This window comes from Cordyceps fumosorosea (genome assembly GCF_001636725.1).
Source record: "Cordyceps fumosorosea ARSEF 2679 chromosome Unknown scaffold_7, whole genome shotgun sequence".
Lineage (NCBI taxonomy): Eukaryota > Fungi > Ascomycota > Sordariomycetes > Hypocreales > Cordycipitaceae > Cordyceps > Cordyceps fumosorosea.
In genome coordinates this window covers 1,038,680-1,064,480 of record NW_017387307.1, presented here as the reverse complement: position 1 = coordinate 1,064,480, position 25,801 = coordinate 1,038,680, and the positions used below count along the sequence as shown (strand labels likewise).

The 25,801-nt window shown below is 55.4% G+C and overlaps 7 protein-coding genes across 7 annotated transcripts; 4 read left to right on the top strand and 3 right to left on the bottom strand.

Annotated features, from left to right (window-relative positions):
• Nucleotides 1–556: 556 nt before the first annotated feature.
• ISF_03848 (NADH:ubiquinone oxidoreductase kD subunit) lies at nucleotides 557–1,036 on the top strand (the record flags this gene model as incomplete). Its single annotated transcript, XM_018847454.1, has 2 exons — nucleotides 557–590; nucleotides 813–1,036. The coding sequence occupies 2 exons, from the start codon at nucleotides 557–559 to the stop codon at nucleotides 1,034–1,036; spliced, it is 258 nt and encodes an 85-aa protein (XP_018705661.1).
• A 502-nt stretch (nucleotides 1,037–1,538) lies between these two features.
• ISF_03847 (translation initiation factor eIF2B delta subunit) lies at nucleotides 1,539–2,959 on the bottom strand (the record flags this gene model as incomplete). Its single annotated transcript, XM_018847453.1, has 2 exons — nucleotides 1,539–2,357; nucleotides 2,426–2,959. The coding sequence occupies 2 exons, from the start codon at nucleotides 2,957–2,959 to the stop codon at nucleotides 1,539–1,541; spliced, it is 1,353 nt and encodes a 450-aa protein (XP_018705660.1).
• A 1,122-nt stretch (nucleotides 2,960–4,081) lies between these two features.
• On the top strand, nucleotides 4,082–6,294 carry ISF_03846 (anion exchange family protein; the record flags this gene model as incomplete). The annotated part of the gene is made up of 4 exons (XM_018847452.1): nucleotides 4,082–4,335; nucleotides 4,408–4,578; nucleotides 4,643–4,708; nucleotides 4,794–6,294. 4 exons carry the CDS (start codon nucleotides 4,082–4,084, stop codon nucleotides 6,292–6,294), a joined length of 1,992 nt encoding a protein of 663 aa, XP_018705659.1.
• Nucleotides 6,295–6,623: 329 nt separating this feature from the next.
• Nucleotides 6,624–10,144, bottom strand: ISF_03845 (drug resistance protein MdrA; the record flags this gene model as incomplete). Its single annotated transcript, XM_018847451.1, has 2 exons — nucleotides 6,624–10,016; nucleotides 10,070–10,144. The coding sequence occupies 2 exons, from the start codon at nucleotides 10,142–10,144 to the stop codon at nucleotides 6,624–6,626; spliced, it is 3,468 nt and encodes a 1,155-aa protein (XP_018705658.1).
• Nucleotides 10,145–10,698: 554 nt separating this feature from the next.
• Nucleotides 10,699–11,802, top strand: ISF_03844 (NAD(P)-binding domain protein; the record flags this gene model as incomplete). The annotated part of the gene is made up of 3 exons (XM_018847450.1): nucleotides 10,699–10,824; nucleotides 10,907–11,006; nucleotides 11,072–11,802. The coding sequence occupies 3 exons, from the start codon at nucleotides 10,699–10,701 to the stop codon at nucleotides 11,800–11,802; spliced, it is 957 nt and encodes a 318-aa protein (XP_018705657.1).
• Nucleotides 11,803–11,958: 156 nt separating this feature from the next.
• Nucleotides 11,959–13,476, bottom strand: ISF_03843 (acyl-CoA dehydrogenase; the record flags this gene model as incomplete). The annotated part of the gene is made up of 3 exons (XM_018847449.1): nucleotides 11,959–12,700; nucleotides 12,779–13,029; nucleotides 13,120–13,476. 3 exons carry the CDS (start codon nucleotides 13,474–13,476, stop codon nucleotides 11,959–11,961), a joined length of 1,350 nt encoding a protein of 449 aa, XP_018705656.1.
• An 8,867-nt stretch (nucleotides 13,477–22,343) lies between these two features.
• Nucleotides 22,344–24,512, top strand: ISF_03842 (Homeodomain-related protein; the record flags this gene model as incomplete). Its single annotated transcript, XM_018847448.1, has 4 exons — nucleotides 22,344–22,888; nucleotides 22,943–23,080; nucleotides 23,144–23,907; nucleotides 24,022–24,512. 4 exons carry the CDS (start codon nucleotides 22,344–22,346, stop codon nucleotides 24,510–24,512), a joined length of 1,938 nt encoding a protein of 645 aa, XP_018705655.1.
• Nucleotides 24,513–25,801: the final 1,289 nt, after the last annotated feature.

The window sequence follows — 25,801 nt, the reverse complement described above, 5'->3', positions numbered from 1 at the left end:
GCATTTCTAGAAAGGCATGCGAATGAGACGTGATTAAATCCGTTTTATCACGAGAATCGTAATTTAGACCATTAAATAGAGTACAAAGCACACAGCGATAAGTTAGCATTGTTTTGCCTCATAAGCTGTGTAAGTGGTTGGTAGTTGGGTGAAGCGCAGCCACGCAACCAGATTTGAGAGCGAAAGGAAACAATTTTTGTTGTCAGAATTTCCCAACAACAGGTGCGAACTTTATTTCCTCCTAATGCAATTTTCTTTCTTCTTCGCAAGATTCCGTCTGCTATATTCTGACCTGTACTGGAGTTGATGTCCAGATCCGTCACGTGCAGCTCCACGTGATCCAATCAGCGACGAGCTGTTTAGTCTTATCCCAAGAAAGCCTCACCCAGAACGACGACCCATTCTCCAGTTATCGAATCCGACCTCCGCCCACACCAATTGACCCGGTCTCCCGCTCCCGAGCGCCGCCGAACGTACGAAATATCGCTTGACAAAACCCCAGCGTCTGGTTGGTGTACTTGATAAACATACCGAAGTCGTGTCAAGGCTGCCCACCATGGTTCACCGCATCGCGTTCTGGAGCTGCTTCGGTACGTTTGCTCCCCCGATTATCGAGATACACGGCACCGATGAGCTGGGTGGATAAAGATGGGAATGGAGGTCTCTCTTCGAGGATACTTTTCAGCTGAATTGGCTCCTTGACGACAACACTTGACTTGTGCTGGCAACCACTCAGCTCGGGGACAATTGCGATGCAAGGTTCTCTCTGCCTTTTCTAACGATTTCTAACCATCTTCTTTTTCGAACGATAGGCCTCGCCGTCCGCTTCTGGCAGGTCGGCATCGAGATGCGCCCCTTCTTCAACCGCTCCTCGCTGTGGGCGTACCCGGCGTACGCGCTCGGCGGCGCCAGCTTCGGCTACTGGCTGCAGGGCGTCGACGACCGCCAGTCAAAGATGCTGAGCGAGCGCAAGGCGTTCCTGCTGCAGAAGCGTGCCCGCCAGGCCGAGCGCGAGGCGGCGGAGGCGACCGAGTAAGGAGCACGACGAAAAAAAGAAAAAGCCCAAAACGACGAACGAGGCCTGCGTGGCGCGGATGCCGGCGGAAGTTGACACCTACTGTTGAGATGAGCAGACTTGGAGTATAGAAGGGACAGAAGAGGAGCAGGATCAGAGCGATGATGCGCAGTGGATGGACTGGCATTTGTAAAAACTCCTTCATTTTAAGCGCGGGTGCTGGGAGAATACGTGGGGGGACGCAATCTGTATATATCACTGATGGGGGGTTATTTTTTCCAGTGTAGACAGACGGAGGCTGAGAAAAGCTGTCCTGTCGGAATTGACCAACATTTTCTTTGTTTTACTTGAACCGCTGCCGTCATTAATCTTCTCACATCGGCCAACACGAGACACGCTGCTGGTGGGTATAAATAATTCATGAGTCCTTGGATCTATACAAGTCCTTCCTACTCTTCTTTTTCAAGCGTCCAACTCCGGCATTGCAACGGCAAGCAAGACTAAACAAACAAACTTGAGCCCTCTACAGCTCCTCCAGCTTCCTAAGAATCGCCGGCACAGACTTGGCGGAGCTATTGCCGAGCTCCGTGACGACCATGGAGATGAACTTGTCCGTGGTGGTGTCGAAGAGCAGCCGGAACGCCTCGCCCGAGTTGCGCTCCGGGTCGATCTCGTTGTACGTGAGGGCGTCGGCCGAGACGCGCTCCGTGAAGTTGATGCTCTCGCAGAGCGCCACGACGCGCAGGTTGAGGTCGCGGGCGACGGCGGCAATGTCCGAGGTGCCCGCGCGGGCGTAGACGGCGCCGTTGCTGAACATGGCCTCGGCGGCGACGAGCACGCAGGTGGCGCCCTGGAGGTTGGCGCGCAGCGCGCCGAGGTCGTGGGAGTAGGCGACGGGCACGCCGGCGGCGGAGAGGCGCTCGGCGTGGGCGAGGCCGACGCGCTCAAAGGGGTCGTCGACGAGGACGACGCGGAAGCGGCGGCCGTGGACGGCGCGGGCGCGCAGCAGCGCCCGCTCGACGAGGTGGTGGTGCGCGTAGGTGACGACGACGTCGTCGTCGGTGAGGAGCGCTGCGGCGGTCTCGACGATGACGAGGTCGGCGAGGGTGACGCGCTCGTGGACGAAGGCGTCGATGGCGGAGCACAGCTGCTTCTTGGCGTCGGCGTCGGGCAGGTCGATGTCGACCTTTGAGATTTGCAGCTTCAGCCAGCGCACGGCGTTGCCCATAGAGAAGCACATCGGCCGGCAGGCGGTCAGGTACTCGATCTGGTTCTTTAGCACGACGGAGGTCAGGTGGCGCGAGAGGGTGGCACCGTGGGGGGTTGTGTACGATTCGATGACCTGCAGAGGAGTCAGTGAGCAAAAGAGGATTCATAAAGGGACTCCGCGGGTGGCCGGTGTGTTCGCACCTTTTTAAAGGCGAGAAGTGTGGCCTCTGCTCGTGTGATGCTGTCGGAGATGGCAAAGGTGCTCATCTGCTGGCCCAGCTGCAGGATGACTGGATGCACGTCCTTGTCCGCCTGGGTAATCTTCATGCGCTTCGCCATGGAGAGGTGGCTGAAGCACTCGGGCACCGTCGCCTTGGACTTGGGCGGTGCCGTCGACGCCGCCTTAGATGCCGTCTTGCTACCGTGAGCTCCCGCGCCACCGTCCTGCTTGCCCTTGCCCTTGGCCGCCGCAGCAGCAGCAGCCGCCGCAGCCGCCGCGCCTGGTGGTGCGGCAGCCGTCTGTGCCGCCTTTGCTTGCATGCGGCGCGCAGCTTTTTCCTCCTTTGCCTTCTTCTTCAGCTCCGCGCCGGAGAGCTTCTTCTCGCCAGGGGCCGCTGAGGGTCCGGCGACGGGAGCATCTTTGGGTTGGCCATTGGACTGATCGGCTTGTTGTGGCTTCGATGAGCTAGCCGCTACACCTGCGCCTGCAGCAGGCTTTTCCCCTTCTTTCGACATGTAAGAGATGGCGGGACTGGAAATGGTTGAGGTGCTATCCGTCGGTCGTGGGCTGTATCGCGGGGTTGGAGAAGATTGCTTTCGCGCACGCGTTGATCTCGGCAGGCGGTAATTTGTGCAACACGTCTACTGCGCTTTGCTTTATCTAACTGAAGTTTGCGAGTCGAATTCAGCACGATCTCGAAATTCGCGTTCGGCGTTGGGTTGTAGTTGTTTTTCTAAAGATGCAGATTTGAAATGGAATGAACTGAGTCACTGACAAGCGCCGAAAAGCAAATGTGGTCGGCCAGTGGTGCGCGACAGGCTTCCCCCACTTTGGCGGGGTGAAAGTATGCCTACCAGGAATCGGAGGCGTCACGAAACTCCAAGTACCAGCCGGTTGATAAATATTTCAGAAATTTCCCATATTGACTCATCGCTGCATTGCTAAGTAGAGAAGTAGATTGAAAAAAAAAACCGCCCTTGAGCTCTGTCGAGATATGCAGCTACGAATGAGGCCCCTATTGTTTTACTCCGCGCACAAAGTCGATATAGCATTTTAGATATTTTTGACATTTAAAGATGAATAATTCTCTTCATTGCGCTTACGTACTATCAATTATTGAGTGTACAATAGCCATGTAAACTGTCCATAGCAGCTTGCCGCGTTGTTGGCCCTTTAGTCAATACCTTAACGTTGAATCAAGGTTGGCTAGTACAGTAGGTTGTACCTTGGCACCTGGGCCCATTCCAGGTTTTGGAAACCACATTTGCTCATAGTTCATCTCCATCGCCCTTCTCATCTCATCACGCCGGCCACTCAATATCGTTCCCTTGTCTAATCAAAGCACTCAATTGGAGCTCTATGAGTGGACTGATCCCGCTTTTGAGTCACACCGATCGATGCGCGAGGTCGGGAGAAGAAGCTTTCTTCCAGCAAAAAGTCGCAGATGAGAACAAACCGGCTATGATGCAGCTTGTTTCCAGCGTCAAACCTATTTAATGAAAGAAGTCCAATAAAATCTCGCCAACTGCACTTCATCATCATTATTCTTCTTCTAATATTTCTTATCAATTTGGACTCTATTATTTTGCCGGCTTTCTTCATCCAACCTCGCGACAGCTTCCGTTTGCACCAACGTCATGCCCGCCACCACCAGTGCCCAACGCCCTGAGGATGCTAATGTCCTCCCGGTGACGGAGCGGCAGAGGACATTTCAAACACCTTCATCGCCAGCAGCAAAGAAATCCAAGGGCAAGACGGCATGGTGGCGCATTCACCTATTTCGCGGCATGGTCAACGATGTCCACCGGCGTGGGCCATACTACGTGAGCGACTGGACAGACGCCTGGGACTATCGCGTCGTCCCGGCCACGGTCTACATGTACTTTGCCAAGTAAGACGAAGCCATTTTTGGATTTACTGCATAGCTTTCCCGTCAGAGAATGCCTCCTGACCTTTCATCCAGCATCTTGCCCGCGCTAGCCTTCTCCCTCGACATGTTCCAGAGCACGGCGTCCAGCTACGGCGTCAACGAGGTGCTGCTCTCTTCCGTCCTCGGAGCTGTCGTCTTTGCCCTGGCGGCTGCGCAGCCGCTTGTCATTGTCGGCGTTACGGGACCGATTACCGTCTTCAACTAGTACGTCATGTTCGGGATGCCCGCGTCTAAACTGAGAGCCGCTGGCGCTAACTTGACCACACAGCACCGTCTACGACATTATACATCCCACCGGCGTCGACTACCTCGGCTTCATGGCCTGGATCGGCATGTAAGTTCTCTCGCCCTTCCCCTATCTTTCCACGAACCCTCATCCGTCTCTCTCTTGCCCTGGGACTCTAACACCGCCCTCCCAGATGGTCTCTTATCCTCCACTGGATCCTCGCCGTCACCAACTCGTGCAACTGGCTTCGCTGGGTCACACGTTTCCCTTGCGACATCTTTGGCTTCTACGTCGCCTGTATCTACCTGCAAAAGGGCGTCCAGGTACTTGACCGCCTCGGCCACGGCCCGGATTTTTACCTGTCCCTCGTCGTCGCCCTGCTCGTCTTCCTCGTCGCGTACGCTTGCAGCATGGTCGCCGACAGCAACCTCTTCCGCCACCAGGTCCGCGTCTTCCTGAAAGATTACGGCACGCCACTCACTCTCATCTTCTTCACCGGCTTCGTCCACATCGGCCGCATGCGCGAGGTCCCGCTGCAGCGGCTGCCGACCGGCATCGCCTTTGAGCCGACCACGGAGCGCAGCTGGTTGGTCCGGTTCTGGGAGCTCGGCGTTGGCGACGTCTTTACCGCGCTGCCTTTTGCCATCCTTCTCACCATTCTCTTTTGGTTTGACCACAACGGTAAGAACACGTCAGCCTCATCTCATCCCATGCCTCACCAGCTAACAACATTACCCCGGCCAGTCTCCTCCCTCATCGCCCAGGGCAGCGAGTTCCCCCTCCGCAAGCCCGCCGGCTTCCACTGGGACCTGTTCCTGCTCGGCCTCACTACCGGCGTCGCTGGCCTCCTCGGGCTGCCCTTTCCCAACGGCCTCATCCCGCAGGCCCCCTTCCACACCGCCTCACTCTGCGTCACGCAATCCGCCAAGCCCCACGACAACGACAACGACAGCAGCGACCTCATCCCCCCGGAGGCCACCACCGCCACCACCATCGCTACCCACGTCGTCGAGCAGCGTGCCTCCAACCTCGCTCAGGGCCTGCTCACCCTCGGCACCATGACCGGCCCGCTGCTCGTCGTCCTGCACCTCGTCCCGCAAGCCGTCCTCGCCGGTCTCTTCTTCATTATGGGCGTCCAGGCCCTCGCCGACAACGGCATCACCGCCAAGCTCGCCTTCCTCGCCCGCGACCGCCACGCCCGCCCGCCCGCCGCTGACGCCCCGCTGCGTGCCATCAAGCGTCGCGCCGCCGTCTGGTGGTTCGTCACCGTCGAGCTCGTCGCGTTCGCCGCCACCTTTGCCATCACCCAGACCGTCGCCGCTGTCGGCTTCCCCGTCTTCATCCTCGCGTTGATCCCCGTCCGCGCGCTCGTCCTACCCCAGCTCTTCCACCCCGACGAGCTCGCGCGCCTCGACGCGCCCACCGCGTCCGCCTTCACCATGGAGGGCATCGGCGGCTCCTGGGGCGGCGGCAGCTCCGAGCCTGGCGGGGACTCGATGCCGCCGCAGGGCGAGAAGGGGGAGGCCACATGGCAGCCTCGCGTGAGTCCTCGCGATGGCGGCGTGGTAGAGGGCGACGCCCGCGACGTCTCCCCGCCGCCGGGCAGCGCGTTCCGTCGCCGCAGACCTAGCTCGGCACCCGACGGCGGGGTTGCGAGCTCCGGCTTGTCCGCGCAAGAAACGGGGAGGGCATAGCCGAGATGGGCGACATGCCGCGGAGCTAATATAGGCGTAGAGGCTTGTTTTAGCAGGTCATTTTTACAAATCATATTATGCCACATTTATGCGTAATTTTCTTTCACATTTATATACTATATTTTTTAGGTATAATGCAGGATAGCTTTTAAAGTGCCGTCATTCATATTGTAACTTGCCATGATATTTGATACAACCAAGTCTCATGAAGTCCGAATGCTGTCCTGCAATCAAGAACATCCCGCTAATGAAGAAAGTATGATGATATCCCCAGAACGCCGCAAACTAGCACTTGGTACCCGAACCTAGAAATGAGAATGCACATCCTTTTACTCGTCGTCGTCGCTGTCAATGACAAAGCCGCCTCTGACGCGTGACTTGCGCGCCGTAGACGTCGGTGCTGCGACAACATCATCGCCGTCCTCGTCCGGCCCAGCTGCAGGTTTCGACGTCGAGTCATCTTCGGGCTCGGCGTCATCCATGGCCGCGTCTTCTTCGTCGTCCGTGTCCGGACTCAGCCTTGGTCGCTTTGGCCTCTCCGCGCCGCTGCCACCCACCTCGGTATCGTCAGTCTCGCTGGCGTCCGCCACAGAGTGGCTGCTCAGAATTCGCTGCGTGGAGCCGGCATCGTCGACGTCATCTTCGCCATCGGTGCTGTCGTCCAGCAGCGCCTCTGACTTGCGCTTTGCGGCGGGGCGCGCAAGGACGTTTCTGTCGTCGTTGGCGAGGCCATGCACGGCAGACTTGGCTGCCTGCTCTGCTCGAGCCTTGATGGCGCGCTCACGAGCAAAGAATTCTTCGTCCTCGTCAGAATCAAACTCATCGTCTCCGTCTTTGACGTAGAGGGCAGATTTGATCTTGCGGGCCTTTTCTCTCTCTTTGTCGCGTCGCTTCCGAGCACGGTCTTCACGCTCCTGGTCATCAATTTCCTGGACTACGCTTCGCTTCTTCCGAGATTTCTTGGGCTTTTTGGATTCATCAATTGCATTTCGCGCCGTAGGGCCGCCTGCAGGGAACATGATGTCATTGTCCAAGAAGTCGTCAAGGTCGTCGCCGTCATCCGCCTCTTCGTCATCGAAGGCTGCCTTCTTACGAGGTGCTGTCTTGCGTTTCAGTTGCTGCTCGGCAGAAGTTCCATCTTCAAAGGTCGGTGGATTGAATTCTGCTTGGTTGATATAGTGAAGTGCATCTTTGAGCTGGCTAGCGGTAATTTCAGCCGGGATAATCCAGACCGATTCTGCCGTCTCTTCCGCTGCTGGGCCCAGAAGCCTTATGCCAGTGAGATCCATCAAGAGACGCAGGTACGGGTTCTTGAACATGGCTGTTCGCCTCTCGGGGCTGTCGGGTCGAACTGTAATTATGGGTGGAGGCTTCGGTTCCTGTTGCGTCTCGGGCATTTCAGCATCAGAGAGAGTTTCTATTGCCAAAAGCTCATCATTCGCATTGTTCCAAGAGCGGCGCTCAGTTCCTGCAGTTGAGATGACATTCTTGAGCCACTGAATATGATCTGATTCATTCTTATCGAGTAAAGCGCCAACAGCGATGCCAACTTGTTGGTCGTGCTCAGTAGTATGCTTGAACACGAGCTCGGCAGCTGGTCGAGGTTTGCCGCGCGCTGCAGAAGTCTGCTGAGCAAAGCCGTACTCGAGGAAGTGAGCAGCTGCCTGGTCCTTGCTGAAGAGCATTTCGATAATCAGCTCGGGACGTTCGCGAATCTTCTTGAAACATTTACGAAATAGCTGTTTGTTCAGCTCTTCCCAGTCCTTAAACATTTTTGAGGACTTTGCCAGCGCGTCTGGGCCCCTGACCATGTTTGACAGCAAGTGAAGCATATCGACTCGAAAGACCATGACACTCAGCTCTTTCTTAAACGCCAGCCGATAGAAATATCGATGTGCTCGCTTTAACTGCACGTCATTGAGTTCACGGTAGTATTTGGTAAATGCCATGAAGGTATCCACCACACCTTGAGGTGTAAACCGGGAGGTGAATCGGGCGAAGTCGAATTTTCGTTCTTTTGATGTTCGCTCTACAGCCGCTCCATCTTGTCCAGAGTCTTCATCATCTTCATCGTCCCCGCCATTTTGTTGAGTCTCGGCTCTCTTCTTTCTGCGAGCTCGTTTCCTGGATCGGATCTGCATATCGGCATTTTGTTTGGAATAGGCTTCCAAAACCCGCAAGAAGTGATGCACTAGTTCAGTGGCGGCATCGAGATACTCGAAGCCTTGATCCTTGTACGTTCTTGCGATGTTGGCAATCACATCGTGCGTCGTTTCTTCGTAGAAGAGACGGCTCAAAACGTTGTCTGCAATTTCCTGGTCGTCTTCCGTTCCCTCATCTATCATTTCTTGAATTGTGAGCAGAATCTGGGTGAAGCAGCGCATTGCTGCAGAGAGTGAGTGCCAATCTTTGTGATCAAAGGACTCGTGTAAGCCCTTGCTGAGCGTGATGAACATTTCTTGGTTCAATACACTCGCTATCAGGTTGAAACTGCTAACTTCCTCGCCGGCCTTTTTATTCGCAGCCTTGTTCTGTTTGCGACGCCCTCGTTCGGCCTCGAGGAACCAGGAAATGAGGTAGAAGAATTGTCGTCGATGAAAGTCCAGGACGTGTGGTGCTTCTCGGTCAATAGATTTGCGGATATGTAGAAACAAAGGATTGAAGCCCGAGTCGAGGAATTCCTCCACAAATGAGCGAAGTTGCTTGGCAGCGCTTGGGGTAAGGGGTGTCGGGAGACCCAAGTCCTTTTCGCTTTTATCTTCTTTTCTACCGCGGCGAGGAGGGCGGAATGTCTTGCTATCGTCCATTTTCTTGTCTCTAGTGGCTCCGTCAGCCAGCGCTTCTTGTCCCGAGAAAGGTTTCGTTTTGCCGTCGTCCCGCTTAACCCAGACCATGGTTCCAAAGCGGTTATGTCTTGTCGGGGCATTTGTGTTGTGTGCCCGGAGCGTGGCGGACTCCTTCTTCATGAGGTCAGACAGCTCCACTGCCTTTACCTTGTTCAGCTGGCTTTCGCTCATGAAGAGCTTGTCGATATCGACTTGCTTTACGAGGTGATAGATAATCTCCATGACTGTTGTGTCCTCGGTTCTGAAGTCCTCGCCCACATTGGAAGCAATGGTGAGCAAGATGATGAAGACGTCTTGATAGGAAAACGCGTCTATTGTAGCGGAACGAGAAATCTGTGTCTCGTCGCCATCGAATTTGATGCTCGGCGAGGGTTCAATCATGGCGATATTTCGCAGGAAGAAGAGGATGAGTTTGATGATGCCCTGGTCTCTTGGGGTTCGATCGCCAATGGGAATAGCCATAGACGGTAGTGCGGAGCGGACAGCCGAGTGCAAGAGTCTGGTGCTGTCGAAGTTGATGATGGCGCTTTTATACTGTAACTGGGCGAGCTGAAGGACAGGTATGTGTCTGTGATGGTTGACGGTCATCTTCTCCTTGTCCTGTTCAATGGGCCACGTCAATGGGACCATGACTTCGAAGCAGGACAGAGCGATCCTGCTCTTGAACTTGTTGTCCATGGATTCTTCCGGCCATTTTGCGAGGATGGGTATCAGGTCGCCCTGGATAAGGTTGCCTTGGTAGAGGCATCGCGCAACATCCATTCGGTTCGTCTTTTCGTCGTAGAATCGAATCCATCGTTTGATATCGCGCAGTACCTCGAGGGCATCGTCACCAAGCTGATATTGGCCGTCATCATCGGCGCTGATTCCTCCTAGCTAGAAGCATTAAATTAGCAGGGTTGGGCAAAGGGTGTGAAGCGCAAACTAACAGCGGAAATAAGACTAGTAATGTGTGCTCTAACTTCGGGATGGACAATGTCATGTCCTCCCTCTGGCAGCTCCATGATAAATGGTGCTTGCTGCGAGACACGAGTTGCGTTTGTGGTCGTGGGTTGAGATGGTGGCTTGGAGCTTTCAAAGCAATTTACGCGTCTTGGTTGCGGAAGACGCGTCGCAGCCCACCAAACTACGAGCGTCAGTAGGTACTTGGAACGCAGCCAAGTTGAGGTGGGGAGGGAGGTACCTGGCTGCTGGACATGTCGGCCACGACCTGGAGCTCCAGATTAGAGGTACCTCTAAATTCTGCATCTGTCTAGGTAAGTTCTCACCACAAAGCAATTAATTAGGAATCTCTGGTGTAAATATAGCCATGGCCATATTCCCCATACATGGTTATTCCATATACATATCCCAAGTTGAACCTAGCTTAGGGGTAGACTCCCCATGTTGCAACACGGATTCGGCTCCAGCAAGTACAAACGGCATGAAAGCCGAGATTACCCGCGACGCCCGCCGCCTCGGTGCTCAAACCGGTTCCGACCAAACAGCGGCTTAGCCATTTGCATCTGAACATCATCACAAAGCACACATTTTCTCTCCAAAAGAAAAAAAAAACGAAATGGCAAGCTCAATTCTGCGCATGCGTGCGCTGCACGCCTCCCGCCAAGCGCGCTGCTTCAGCACCACGTCCCGCCAGTATGCTGCGGAGGTCAAGCAGCTCGGCGTAGTCGGCGCCGGCCAGATGGTAAGGCCATACATCACCCGTCGCCAATGCGACCAACCCTTACCACGTAGAGAACGATGTGTGGCTAATTGAACCTCTCAAGGGTCTCGGAATTGCTCTCGTTGCCGCGCAAAGGGCCAATGTGCCCGTCACCATCGTGGATGCCTCGGACAAGGCCCTCTCCAGGGGCCTCGCCTTTGCTGGTACGTCGCGACGCCTTTACCGGCTTCCACCGTGACCGCCGCTCGCTCACTCACGCCCGCCACAGACAAGCTCCTCGCCAAGGATGTCGCCAAGGAGAGAATCACAAAGGACCAGGCCACCGAGATCCGCGCCCGCCTGACCGGCACCACCAAGGTCGACGATCTCTCCTCGGTCGACTTCGTCATCGAGGCCGTCCCCGAGATCCCCCAGCTCAAGTTTGACATTTTCGCCGACCTCGCGCGCATCTGCCCGGCGCACGCCATCCTTGCCACCAACACCTCGTCCATCTCCATCACCAAGATCGCCGCCGCCACCACCGCCGACCCGACCGACACGTCGGCCTCGTCGCGCGTCGTGTCCACGCACTTCATGAACCCGGTCCCCATCCAGAAGGGCGTTGAGATCATCAGCGGCCTGCAGACCAGCAAGGAGACGCTCGACACCGCCGTCGAATTCTGCAAGAAGATGGGCAAGGTCACCTCCGTCTCGGCCGACACGCCGGGCTTCCTGGCCAACCGCATCCTCATGCCGTACATCAACGAGGCTGTCATCTGCCTCGAGACCAATGTCGGCGACCGCGACTCCATCGACGCCATCATGAAGAACGGCACCAACGTGCCCATGGGCCCACTCCAGCTCGCCGACTTCATCGGCCTCGACACGTGCCTGTCCATCATGAAGGTGCTCTACACCGAGACGGGCGACTCCAAGTACCGCCCCAGCGTGCTGCTTGGGAAGATGGTAGACGCTGGTTGGCTCGGCAAGAAGAGCGGCAAGGGTTTCTACGAATACTAAATTGGATGAATCAAAAATACGCAAGCCCATTTGTATTAGAATACCTGAGGATTAAAAAGCGTTGCTTCAATAATGAAAAGTCAAACACGATGCTTGTTTTATTTTCGAGACTAGTATGCAAAATGGGAAGAATGATGACGAGTAGTTGTTACACATTTACAAGTTGGACTTTGTGCCCAAAAGTTGCGTCTGAAGCTGGTAAATCTTGAGCAGCTGACGGATGCCCAGGTCCAGCAGGACGTCCTCGCTGCCGCCCGGGATGCGCATGCCCGGGACCTCCCTGTAGATCTTCTCGACGACCTCGCCCTGGCCGCTGCGTGTATATCCGTTGCCGCCGAAGAGCAGGATGGAGCAGCTGGCGACCTCGTCGAAGACGCGACCGCCGAGGGCCTTGGCCATGGCGACGGCGCCGCCGAGGCGCAGGTCGGACTCGGCCTTGCTCATGTTGCCCATCTGGTAGACGAGCTGGTCGACCCAGGCGGCGTAGGCCTCGAGCTGGGCGCCGGCGCCGGCCAGGCGGTGGCGCACGACGGCGTTGTCGATGAGCGGCTTGCCAAAGGCCTCGCGGCGCATCACGTACGCGAAGGCGGTGCTGAGCGCGACGCGACACTGGCGCACCACGCCCATGCAGATGCTCATGCGCTCGTGGTTGAAGTTGGTCATGATGTAGGTCATGCCCAGGCCCTCGCGGCCGATGAGGTTCTCGACGGGCACCTTGACCTCGTCGAGCTCGATGAAGGTTGTGCCGGCGCTGATCTGCCCGCCGACCTTGAGGCGCCGCATCTCGACGCCCGGGTGGCCCTTGAGCGGCACGAGCAGCAGGGAGAGACCGCCGGCGCCCTCGTCGCCGGTGCGGACGGCCATGGTGGCGTAGTCGGACCAGATGCCGTTGGTGATCCTGTTTGCGAGGCGAGTCAGCCGACGCAGCTCTGGCAGTGTTTTTCTTTTTTTGTTAGAAGTATGCGTCGATGCTTACCACTTCTTCTGGCCGTTGACAATGTAGTGCTTGCCATCAGGCGTCTTCCTGGCCGTGGTGGTGATGTTGGCGACGTCGGAGCCGGCGTCGGGCTCCGTGATGGCGATGCAGATGCGCTTCTTGCCATGGATGATGTCGGGAACGACGCGCTCCTGCAGCTCCTTGCTGCCGAACTTGAAGATGGGAGGGAGACCGTACGCGACACCGACCGTCAACGATCCCGGAGGACCGGCGAGACCAGCACCCATCATCTGTCGGCGGGGGCGGGGTTGGTTAGCTCATCATTCACTCAAGCAAGACATGGGCTGTGACTATGGCGAACGGGACCCTGGGGAACTGACCTCATCCGCAAAAATGGCCGAGTGCGTGTAGTTCCAGTCCTCGACCTTGACACCGCCGGGCATCTCGTGGATGCCGAGGCGCTTGAGCCAGTCGACGGGCAGGGGCGCGGGCATGGTGGCGGGGAGGAAGCCGGCGGCGACCCATCGCGGGTAGAGGTCCTCGGGGACGCTCTCGTCGCGCTCCCACTCGAGCGCGTGCTGGGTGATGTTCTCGCTGATCCAGGCGCGGGCGACCTTTTGGAAGTGGCGGTGCGAGTCGTTGTGGTACGGCGACGGCAGGCCGGCGAGGTACGGCGGCTCGGAGAAGGGCAGCACGGCCGGGGCGGAGGTGAGGACCTTTTGGTACTCGGCGTTCATGATGATGGGAATTAATAAAGGCGAACGAAGATGACGGTTTGCTCGAGGGGTGCAAGTGAAGAGAGCGGCGCAAGTTTGATGATATTTCTAGAATTTGCCGTTCTTATAGCCGATTGTCAGATGCTTTTTTCATAGCCTGATTCTGGCCTGGGGGCTGGTTGATTTCCGGGGTTTAGCGCATCTTCTAGCGCCATATCGCCCGTTTCCCCCGCGCCGCCCGGAGCCGAGGCCCGTCAAGCTTGCCATCCATATAGCCGAACTGACTTGTCATCCGTCAACGGTTGCGGCTAGGAATACACATCAGCATCAGCTCTGACGAGTAAGATCAGGAAGACAATTGTAATCAGACTGCAGATTACTTAGCTACGAATTGACGACGACTGGGGGGTGATTGCACCAACAGCTGGTTGCAGCATGTGTGATGCCTGTGTCGCATCGCAGTAGCTCAAGGTCGCGGTGACTACAGGGTAGACTCATCAACACCAACACGCAGTAGCCCAGCTTGATATTTCCTGTGAGATAGGCTGGCTCACGGGGGCTTCGGAAGAAGGTCTGGCATTGGAGCATGTCAAGGTGATAGCTCTGTTATTAGATGAGACATGTGCGATTATTGTGCGTCCGTTTGGCCGAGTGCCGATGCTGCGAAGGACGCGTGGTCCCCAACGCGGAACTCGTCAACCAAGACAACAGAGGATGCGCATCTTGACTTACCCCGGAGATGATGGAAATCCCGGAAAATGCCCTATCGTGTCTTACTTGAAAACCCACAGTGAACGCCGACCTGAGACACGACTCTTGGCTTTTCCAGAAGACATTGACAGGCAGACGATTTTTTGGAACTTGGGTTAGTGCATTGGGGCCCTTTCCAATTCCCTGGCCTTTGTGGAGATGGAAGCAAACAATGTCAACAAAGGATCACGCTCGACGGAAAACATGCTCACGAGATGCAGATCTTGGCAGGGAACAGGCCTTCGGGTGAGCTCTCCCGCATGAATTCTGTTGGAAGCACCTCGGGCCGTTGAAGTTTCCCTTTGACAACGTTGGCCACCTTGCGCCGATGGCGACATTGACAACTAACGAAGCTGCAGGAGAGAGAGAGAGAGGCAGCCAAGGCTTTTGCACATCCGACATCAAACTCCCCTGTTCCCTGCAGCAAGCAAGCCCATCTGCAGACAGACGGCGCCTAGATCAGTCCAAAATTGAACCTAATTATATCCAAGAGATATGTAGGGAAGACGCCGAGAGTAATCCGTGCAAAAGGGCCCTGGCTTGACAACACGAAAACCGTTGGGCACGACATTTTGTTGACAGGACATGACAAGCGCATCCATCATCCCTGTACCAAGTGCAACGTATCCATAAAATAAAAGTGAGACTGGGCTCTCTCTTTTTTTATTCCATTTATTATTATTACTTGTTATTACTTGGGTTAGAGATGGATGCCACGCGGGGTAAGATGATGCCAGAATTTGTGCTTGGCGGGACGACAATTCGTCAATAGCACATCTGCATATTCATCAATTTGGGGATCTCCTGTCTCGATTTCCAATGCGAGTAAAATGAGATGACCCCCCTGAATAAGCTTTTAAACGACTGGGCAATGTGCTCGCTTTATTAAGCAGCACGATCCTTTTTTGTTTGTTTCAATTTCATTTAAAGAAGAGAGATGTATCCATGTCGTGCCCTGTCGTTATTGCCCAAAGACCACCCAAAAAAAGTCGTACGAACTCGCATGAGGATCGCGGGCCCGAGCCTATTTCCCACCCAGCATTCATCACGACGCATGAATGGGCTTTAGACCTAGAACAGAAGGCCAAGACGGGTTACCGTGCCGGAATTGGAAGGTTCAATGGAAATGGTTTGTTTACGAATCAGGTTCAAGGAAACCATCCATAGTCAACGGATACATTGCAACAAAGGCGCGCGCGATGCAACAGAGCGTCCCAGCAGATTGCAGTATTGCGATGGCCGCATATTGTTGACAGCGCCGGAATCGAGGCGGCCAGCCACCTCATTTATTACCAAGCCCATGTCTAGGCCTTTGTTAAAACGGGCACACGTGCGTACATGCAGCATGCCCCTACTGATATGTACATATCGATCACTCAAGCGGTGTGGTGTCCATGGTAGGGGGATGAATGGTGATGGTGATGGACAGAGACCGGTTGCCGCACGCCCCCTGCGACTGCGACTCTCGACCTAGCTAATTAGTTAGCACAAGAGAGAAGGAAAAGAAGAAAGAGGTAACCATGTGTATATTAACTGGCCCCGATAGCAACCTTGGTCGGCTCTCCCGCAGACAAGGTCCCCCCTTTCAACTGGGCTGATTACGTGTGGGATCGAGGGGGGTCCAGCGGCATACATTCCATGTCGGCACACCACCCCGTCCCGTCTCCAGCCCAGCAGGCTCATCGTTCAGCCAATATGTCTCGCCCAAAGCTGAAGAGGGCGGCCGGCGGCAGTGGGAAGAGGAGCACAGTATCGGAGAGATAAATTGGATTGCGTATGCGATCTCTGATGATGCCGATTCGCGTCGGTGAGACGGGAAGCTTGAAAAGAAACACGAAGAGCCGAGATTCATCTAGGTGCGACAAGGGAACCAGAACGGCGAGAAACCATAGTACCGTGGTTTTAGCCAGCAAGGCTCTGCGGTTTTCTGACGACTGTTCCGCTGGGTCCAATGGTTACATCAACAGAGGGAATCAGAGTTTAAGTCTGTGAAATATCGAGACAACTGACCAGCCTTCTGGCTACCATGTGCTTGCTGTGTGTGGCCACTGTCACTGGCCACTGGCCACTGACCATTTTCACCCCCCTTCGCTAGTTATTCTCCTGCCGCTGTGGAGGTATGTAATCTGTACTTGCTTGGTAGGTAGGTAGCTTGGTAGCTTACAGATTGCTGGTAGCTCTCTACCGTGCTAGCTGCTCATGCCCATCTTTGTTCCGGTTGGACAGGGACTCACAGCACAGGGGGACCAAATCATGTACGTGCATGCACGCCGCATGCCGCCTGCCACGGGACCATGCGACGCGTGGTTTGCGGGTGGATGATGGTGGATGGTGGACGCAGCCAGCCCGGCCCTATGCGCGCCGTACCTTGTTGCCGACAGGCACAGCAACTGCCATCATGTCACTTGTGATAGGAATTGCGGAAACTTGCCTGGGGAACGCAGGACAGATCAAATATAACGGACACAGGCACACATGACACAGACATGGCTGGTTTGATGTCGTCTGGGGGTTTAAAATGATGGATGCCGTCGGCGGCAAAACTGGCGACCTCGGCCGGGAAGCGAGGCACACCAAGCCATGTTGCTTGCCGAAGTCAGCGGTCAAGAGGGCGGGTGAGATAGGAGGGAAGCTGTTTCTCTCCGCGCCCGTACGCGACAGCACCGGCAAGCCAGTTAGTTAGCTATTAGTCAAGTCCAGCAGTCGGTGAGTGTCTCGAGAGAACAGGGGGACGACGGGTGGCGGAAACGGCAGAGGACAGAGAGGCAGAGCAGGAGGCAGAGGCAGAGGCAGAGCAGAGCAGAACAGACAGGCGGCGCCGTTCTGGGTTCTGCTGTAAGAGCGTGTTCGAAACGGCCTAGATGAGAAAGGGTTGTCACTCCTTGGCGTTCAATGATCCCATGAAAGATCAGCAGCAGCGGCTAGGTCAGGAGAGGGAGGGTGTGTTCTGTGTGGGTGGTGTGTATTTTGGGCAACAATCCATGACGAGGCGTCAAAGGTGGCTTGCCAGTCCCTTTCGGCATCGAGAACCAAGTACGGATAATTGCAAGGGTGTTCGGGAATTGTCCTTTTTTTTCTGAATGTCTCTTTATGGTAGGTTTGCCATGTTGCGCGCGCTGAGGCCTCTTTTGCATGCGAATACTGGTAGATGAGCATCGATGTCTGTCTCACTCATCACGTTAGTACTTTGTAGATTTGTGCTACAGGAAAACGGCCGAGAAGACCGGGGGATTTGACCATGGGTGGGCGGCATGGGTGGTCAACTCGGAGCAAGAAAATATCACGGCCGTTACAAAAACAAAAGCCGAGAGCAACGGAGTGAGTGAATGAGTGAGTGAATGAGCCGGACCGGCCAGACGAGACGGGCGATCCGCGGGCGCTACAGTTGAAACAGGATGGCGTGCTTCTCGATCTTATGATTCTAAGGACCAGTAGAAGAGCAGCAAGAAGCTGTCGCGACGTGACGAGTGACGAGGGACAGATTCGTACATGCCGATAGTGAGTTAACCGCTACTCCGTAACAGTACAGATTAGTTTGCAGTTAAAATGGAGGGAGGATGGTGTGGATACTCCCTTTGTAACAGCGATGAGGAGCCGATCCATCGTCAGTCAATGGAAATGGAGATGGAATTGGAATGGATGGGACGAGGAAGAAGAAGGCCAGGAGGAACGAGGCAGAGCTTGAGCTTGTCCTGGCCTGGGCGTCTCCTCTCTGTGGCAGCCAGTGCCGGCCGGTGGCAGGGCAGGGCAAGAAAGAGCCTGGAGCCATGGGATAGGCTCAATTCACCCCACTCCACACTCCACCAAAAAAGAAGACCAGCAGTTTAAAAAAAGACGCCTAAGACAACTTCTCCTCCTCCAACCTCTCACTAACCAGGACCCGCCAGTCAATTACTGAGTTTACCCCTCTCCTAGCCAAATGTCAACCCACCTTCCTTCCATCATCCAACCATCTCTCAACCCCCCTGTCACTCTTGACTCTTTACTGGCAACGGGTGCCCAAGAGGAGGGCCAAAAAAAGGAAATGAAGGACTGCCACACGCCACAACACGCCCTCCATCCCCCCTTCCAAGTGGACTGCCATTTTAGCGTGAGGTTATCCGGTTCGAGCCCACAAGGCAATGCACGCGAGAAAGAAGCCGTCGACGGGCGGACCTGAGGCGGGTCTAACGCCTGCCTGTCTAGTTAGCTCGTTGCTTTCAGAAGTCGATGCAGAACTCTGGCAGTACGAAGAAAGTTACAGAGTACGGAGTAGAGGGAGAGAGAAAAGAAAGAGACAAACACGGAAAGAGAGAGAGAGAGAGACAAGATCTCAATCCAATCCAATCCAATCCAATCCAATGCAGACCAGTACCAGGTCCGGCTCGACCTCATCCCTCTTTACTCGAGAGAAAAAAGCAACAAGGGGATTCTCACTTGAACCTGTGATTGCCGTTGCTCCGTTTCATTCCATTCAGGCAGGCCCCTCTCCATTCGCCTCGTGTCCTCGCTCCGCCCTGTGGCTCAACTAGCTGTCCGATTGGCGCAGCCCTGGTCAAGCTTTTGTTTGACTGGGCTACTGGCGGTTTCATCACCGTTGAGAAACACAAGCCGGAGCGCGGGCGTGCATGCGAATACTGTCTCTGGCGTCCTCCCACTGATAATATGTCCATCGTTGTCGATACAGCCGCACAAACGCCATCCCAGCGACTTTGGACCAATCTTACCACTACAGCAGATGCATCTGATGCGGCGCCGCCGTCCGCGTTCAGCTGAAAGCTTGACTGCTGCTCCTCTTCTCAGTCTTCGTGCGGAAACACTCTCCGCCTTTCCATGACGGCAGCAGCAAACTTCGACATCTGCGGAACCTCGCCGGGCAAGCCTACCAACTTAAGTCATTAACTGTCTTCCTACCTCTCCAACAATACGCCACGGCAGACGCTCTCAAACGAGAATGCTTCTCCGGTGCCACGAGCCCCACCGACCTTCTCCGAGAAGACCGCAGACGTGCTGCTCGCTGGACTGGTCTTGCGCTTGCATGGTTACACTGCTCCTGCAGCCCCTCGTTCTTTATTTCTCCTAGCCTTGTTGCAGGGATCTGACTGGACTGGCACCGGGACTGCGCACTGATCCATTGGGTCATTCCATTGTCTGCGGCTGCCAGCGGCCATCGCCAGTCATGGGACGGGGACCAGCTTCCTACCAGTACGGGAACCGGACGAAAGCCAAGCAGCGACCCAGAATTTCGGACATTGCGGCGGGTGACTCTGTTGATTAGCTTCATGCTCACTCAAAAGTACGAACTAACAACTGTGGACGTGCATGAGAACTGGGATGGAGGTTGTAATTCGCCTGCACCATTGGATCTCGCATTCAAATTGTCATTCCGCAGCGTACTATCTCATCTGACTCTCAATTATAGGTTACTCAAAGACTCGCGAGCGACTCTTCAAGTAATACAATATATCTGTGGAAACCAGTCCAAGTTAAATGGAAACAAACCAGTCTCTTCCCTACCACCAGGCGCCTAAGCGAAGGTTACGAATATACTCCTCCAGTTCATGACTCAAACCTCCCGGGCCGTTGCCGACTTACCTCGAGCCGTTCGCGACGTGTCCTTTGGGTGAGACATGATCTTTTTCCCGTACCATCTCGACCGCCGCAAGACTTGCAAGCCCAGATGAACTTGAACGCCTCCATGATAAGCCACGCACTCTTCTCAAGAGTAACTACTGGAGCAACCCGCACCCATGCCTCGTTGGCCCCCACCAACGGCAAGCCTTCATCAATATCCTTGCTTCCAAAAGGAAGGATTTGCTCCCCGAATTGGCTCTAGTGCCCATGCTGTAACGGGATTTTACTGAGAATGAACTGACAGGGTGCGCGAATCAAACGCCCCTCTCCCTCCGCCTCCTCCTCTTCTCCATGCGGGCGTCTCTCTACATTGACACCCTTGACACCCCCATGCGACCCGTTGCATGCTCCATACCCTGCGTGACAGAATGGGTTGTCTGCAAGTTGCCTCTCTTTCATTGGTCTGCCATCCGGCGACCTGGGCAAATAGTTGGCCTTTGTGCATCTTGCTTGCATGGCTTTTGGCCGCACAGTGGACCGGACGGTACTCGTACGTACCCCCAGCACTCCATACATGCATCCATACTCCTCCATACGCTAGGCCATGTGTCCAGACTCCAGAATAACATGGCATGGGCCGCTAGAACGGCTGCCTCAGCCGAGGTGAAGCCTGGAAAAGCATGGATGCTTGCTCCATCCCCCTCCCATGCTTTGAATCCTTGGCTGAGCCTTCCCAGGGCCAGCCTAGCTCTGATGCGGAGGCACATGGTGGCATAGTCTAATTATATCGCTGAGAATGTGTTCCGTGGTTCCTTGATCTTAGCATTGCTGGTCGTTTTCCGTGAACTCTCAGTTCATATCAAAGTCGTTGCGCTTACTCTTTTCTGCGAAATTACTCGTCTCTCAAGGAAGGCCAGACGACGATCTCCAACCAAGGTGACACTTCGGCTTCTTCTGCTTCACGCCTTACTTCCCGCCGTGTCAGGGTAGAGACAGCATCAACAGTTCCAAATTGCGACCCGTCACACGTCACAGATACACTTTGTTGACGGAAGCTCTTCTTCCGGACTTTGGTCTTGGACTGACTCTTGCTTGTTGATCTTTCTCGCAGTCCTGGATCAGAATACTTTGCGGGATCGCGGTTCCATCCGCTCAGCTAACAACCCGCCTCGCATGACGGCCCCCTCCCCGAACACACAGGCCAAGTAGGAGTGTACCAGAGCTCCCAGGGAGGGAGTGGATTGGGCGTCAAGGGCAAAAGTTCTCGTCTCGCCTCTTGCCGACATCACACACGCCTCCCTCTCTCACAAAGGGAAAGGCGTCCTTTTTGCAGTTCGCCATTCGACCAACTTGACTTGCCCTCTGTGGAGTTTTGTCTCCTGGGGGTGGACAAGGCCTGGCTCACCTACTCGTTGGCTGGAAGCCGCATCTACTAATAACTGAGCGCCTCTCATCGAAGTCGAGCAACCTCGGGAAAAGGTCCTGTGCATGAGCTCTCGTACCAGTGGCAACACTCACTACTCCTTCAAGCAAAGTCGAGGCCATTCCCCCACAAGTTTACTCTCCACCGCCAGCTTCATCCTTGCTTCCGAAAAAAAGAGGTATCATAAATTAAAGAAATTATCCAGGCAAGGCCAGCCATTAGGACTGCCTAATTTGCCCTTTGCTGGAACGTCCCTGGTGCCCAAAAGAGGCTGCTGACCCGCCCTCTTGCTTTTCAGCGAAGCCCGCCTTCGAAGTGGCTGTGGAAGATACGCCTCCTATAACCCCCAGCAAATATCAGTACAAGTCGGGTCTTCTTCCACGGCGAAAGAGAGGCTTGGCCTTCTTCCAAACATTCCAACACGATCTGGTTTCATCTACTCACAACTCGTCTGAACTTGGACAGCCCCGGCCTTCTTTTACGCGCGTCTCCTTGCTGGGGAGACCAGTTTGCGGGTTGCAGAGGAGAACAAAAAATCCGACGCTGACCCATGGCCTGACTGCTTCTTTTATTCCAGGGGTAGATATATCACCATCTACACCTTTTTTTCTTTTATCCGCTCAAAAGAGACAGTCGTTTCTCTTCTCGTCTTGCTGTGCCTCCCGGTTTCCTACTCCCTCCTCTTCCGGCCTGCCCAGAACTTGCCCATTGTCGTGGCGCGTGTCGAAGCGGTAATTCTTCCTCAGCAGACCTGGCGTCCAGAGGAGAAGGACTGTTGGATCGAGAGATTTTCCGCTCAACAGCGTGTCTGCAGTCTCGACAACAACACAGAGCACTATCTCGCATCGGAGAGTACCCTCGTCGTGATCTGGGGAAGCGAAACGAAGGAGCAGCTACGAGAGACGATGCTGGTTCTTTGAAGAGTTTCTTCCATCGACTTCGAAGCGAAATCGGCACCCAAATCACTTACCTGTGGGAGACAACATTTGTATCTTCGGCTGCGTTTCGTTTTGTGGGTTGGTTCATCTGATTTTGCTCCCGTTAGTCCTTTGTCGACTGCCGCTCAACACCAATGTTTGCGACGCAACTTTGCGAACCTATTGCACACAAGTGGCCTCTGGAAAAGCACTCGCCACCCTTTCCAGAGCATATAAGACCTCGCATGGCAGACCCGCACGGGATAGGGTCCTCGGCAAAGCCAACCTGGTCGGAAGAAGGGATGTATCTGCAACGACCCGGGCCAAATCACCCGCAGCAGCTCTTCCCGACGACGCAAGACTCCGCGTCAGACAAGGGGCACGCGGATGCCCTGGCAGATGGCCACGAAAACACCCCCCACGGCCATGGTTATGGTGAATACCAAAGCTACAGCCATGGGTACGACCCAGCCTCGTCTCGATTCCGCACCAGGACCTCACCTTCTGCGCCGAGCATCATGACGGAGACTTCCAGCTATAGGGCAATGCACAGCTCAGATCATCTCTGGCGGAGTCGGCTGGACGCGACGAGGAGCGATAGCGGCGGCATCATGGGGCATTACGGTGCTGGCAGCGCAGGCGGACCGCAGGCGCCAGTCTCGGCTGGAATTGGACATGGCGAAGGAGATGAGTATTCTGATGACGGGGACATTGCCGAGGGCGAGTCCGAAGGTATGCAGCAGACCGCGGCGGAGAGACTGGCTTCGCGAAGGAAGATGAAGCGGTTCAGGTTTGCAACTTCCACCTAAGCCTCCTCTATTGCCGGAAAACTGACCAAGGCTAGACTTACGCATCAGCAAACGCGATTCCTGATGAGCGAATTCGCGAAGCAACCACATCCTGATGCTGCGCATCGAGATCGACTGTCCAGAGAGATTCCGGGACTCAGTCCGCGCCAAGTCCAAGTCTGGTTTCAAAATAGGTTCGTTTGGATCTGCTCGTCTAAACGACACGCGTTTCGATTTTTGCTAACAGTGCATTCTAGACGCGCCAAGATCAAGAGGCTAAACGCCGACGACCGCGAGAGAGTGGTTCAAATGAGGGCGGTCCCCGAAAATTTTGACAACGTGCAGGCACTGCACTCGCCCTACGGCGCGGTGCAAGCATACGACAATAGCGCGCTGCCGCATCCGCAGCATCACATTTACGGAGGGCAGCATCATTCTCGGGGCCTCATGGTCGACGTGCGGCGGACCGAGGGCGAGACGCACGCGATGCAGTCGACCGGCCTCACGCCCATCTTTGGTGGAATCGGCTTTGGCCAAAGTCACGTCCCCGGCTTGCTGGAGACGAACCACATGCTCGCGTCACCGCCACCAGCGCCGCAGCAGCCGCCAGCTTTTGGTTCTAACGACAGATATACGTACGGGACGAGACCGCAGGCCGGTGTGGGCATCGTCGCCGACAACAAGGGCGGCTCGTCCACGAGCAGCCCCGTTCACGAGGGCCATCACCAGCACCACCAGCACCACCACCTACACCGACCGGAGACGAGGCCGCTACGGCCCGGCGAGCTGGGTAATCCCCTCACCAGGGGGCGGTCGCCGGTGTCCTCTTTGCCGTCGACCATGGGACCCTCCATGTACTGGCGAGGGGGAGGAGGGGGGAGTGGGCTCGGCGACGTGGCGGAGGCGCACGACTCTGCCGCCGTCGCAACCTCCGCCTCGGAGCACGGGAGCGAAGCTCCGGGGGCACCGCCTCTGCACACCTCGACCTCGGGGATGGGCCTCAATACCCTATTTTATGGCGGTGGGTACTAAAAAAACAAAGCCAGCCCAGTGTGTGTTTTTGGTAGCTTCTGCGCAGCGAAGAGAAGAAGAACCCAGACAATTGATTAACCACCTGTATTTTTCTACTGCTCAGGTGACGCTTCGACGCAGCCGTCAACTGCTGCTCCCGCGGGTGACATGAGGCCGTCCCGTCCAGACCCGTTTCCTCCACCTACTCGAAGCTGGGCGCCTCCGGTCAACAGCCGCGGCAGCGGCCCGTACGGCGATATGAGGGCGGTAACGCTACCGCCACAGCAACAGCAGCCGATACTGACTCCCACCCGAATGGAGTTGGCGCGAACGGCGGCAGCGGCGGCGGCGGCATCCGTAGCCTACGCGTCGCCAGCTTTGCCCGTTGGTAGCAGTGCGGACGCGGCAGCACTCGACACAATGACGGCGATGACGACGACGACGAATACGACGAGAGTTCTTCTTGAACCGCAGAGCAACCACCGATACATGCCGCTGTTTCGGAACGACGCTGGTAACACGTCAGCTGCGGCTGCCCGCGATGGCTTTCCCGCGCAACAAGCGGGGGGCGCGGACCAGCGGCTGTTCTACCCGGCCGAGAGGCAGCAGCAGTAATCAGCCGCGTCGCAGTTTGAGCGATCCGGGAGCGTGCTGCCGTGTGGAGGAGAGGCGGTAGAGGCATCGGAGTCGGACACCGTTCAGCGGGAGTAATTTGGTGCTTCTCTACGGCTGCTCCCTGGTCTCCCGAACCGCTTTAAACATAGGCCACAACCGTCCTTCCCCCTTCCTTTCTTTTTTTCTTTGTATTTTACTTCTTTTCTTTTCTGTCGCCTTTTTCTTATTTCTTCTTGTATATATAACACATGATGGGAGCCAAAAGAGATAGTCCCAGGTTCCGGGCCCAGGAGAAGCAACAGGATTGCTCGGCGAAAGATAAGAAGCACGTATTTCGGGCTTTTTTGGCAGTATATATATGCAGCCCATATTGAGTACAAAAAAAAAGTTGACTGCTTATTACTTTTGCGATGTCGGGCCTATGCAGTGGATGTGTGTGTGTGTGCATCTTGTACGATAGAGGGCGTCCTGGGGAACGGAAGATTGAGTCAGCGTCGGTTGACAACGGGAGCATGCTAGGTCGTGATGCGGGTAGATGTCGAGCTTCAGAGCTATGCCGAGTATATTGTCCTCCAGCCGCCCAGCGGTTATTGCACCCCTCTTTGAGGCGGCGGCGACAACGCACCACGGGGCGTGGCCGTACGTCCGTTCTTGCCGCGGATCTCGGCAAGGGGTAGCAGCAACGACGGACAAGGCAGATAGGTTTACCAGATGTAACATTGTCATCATGAGAAAATGGGTATGCCCGCATCGAAGGATTTATGTAACGGAAAGGAGGGGGAGGCGGAACATACCGTCACCTCGTGCCGCGTGACGCATGGGATCTGGTGATACCCAGAGACGTGACTGGAATTGCTACTTCCCTACATTCCCCAACGCTACGAGTCGTCCAACAACAGCACAGGGGCGGCACTCGTCTCGCTTTCTTCTTCTGTTGTCCATCGCGATCCAAGGCAAAGAACACATTCTGCCAAAAAAAAAAAAAGAGATAAATATGTCACTTGCATCAGGTCATCATCGTTTCATGGTAGCCGCACGAGGGGCCCTCGTGATGATGGTTTTAGGCAAGGTTAAATCGGTCTCGACCGCGCCATCGCAATCGCCAGCAGCAAAGGGAAAATAGAGCCGAGCTGACAACATTGTAAGTAGTGTTGGCGGTCTTGGTTTTTGTTTAGATGAAGAAAAAGAAGAGGAAAGGAAAAAGATTCCGCAAAATCGTTGAAGGTGTGGAAAAGGCTGCGGCGGGCGGGCCCGCGCTGGATCATCACGTGATGCAGTAGATTTCCTTC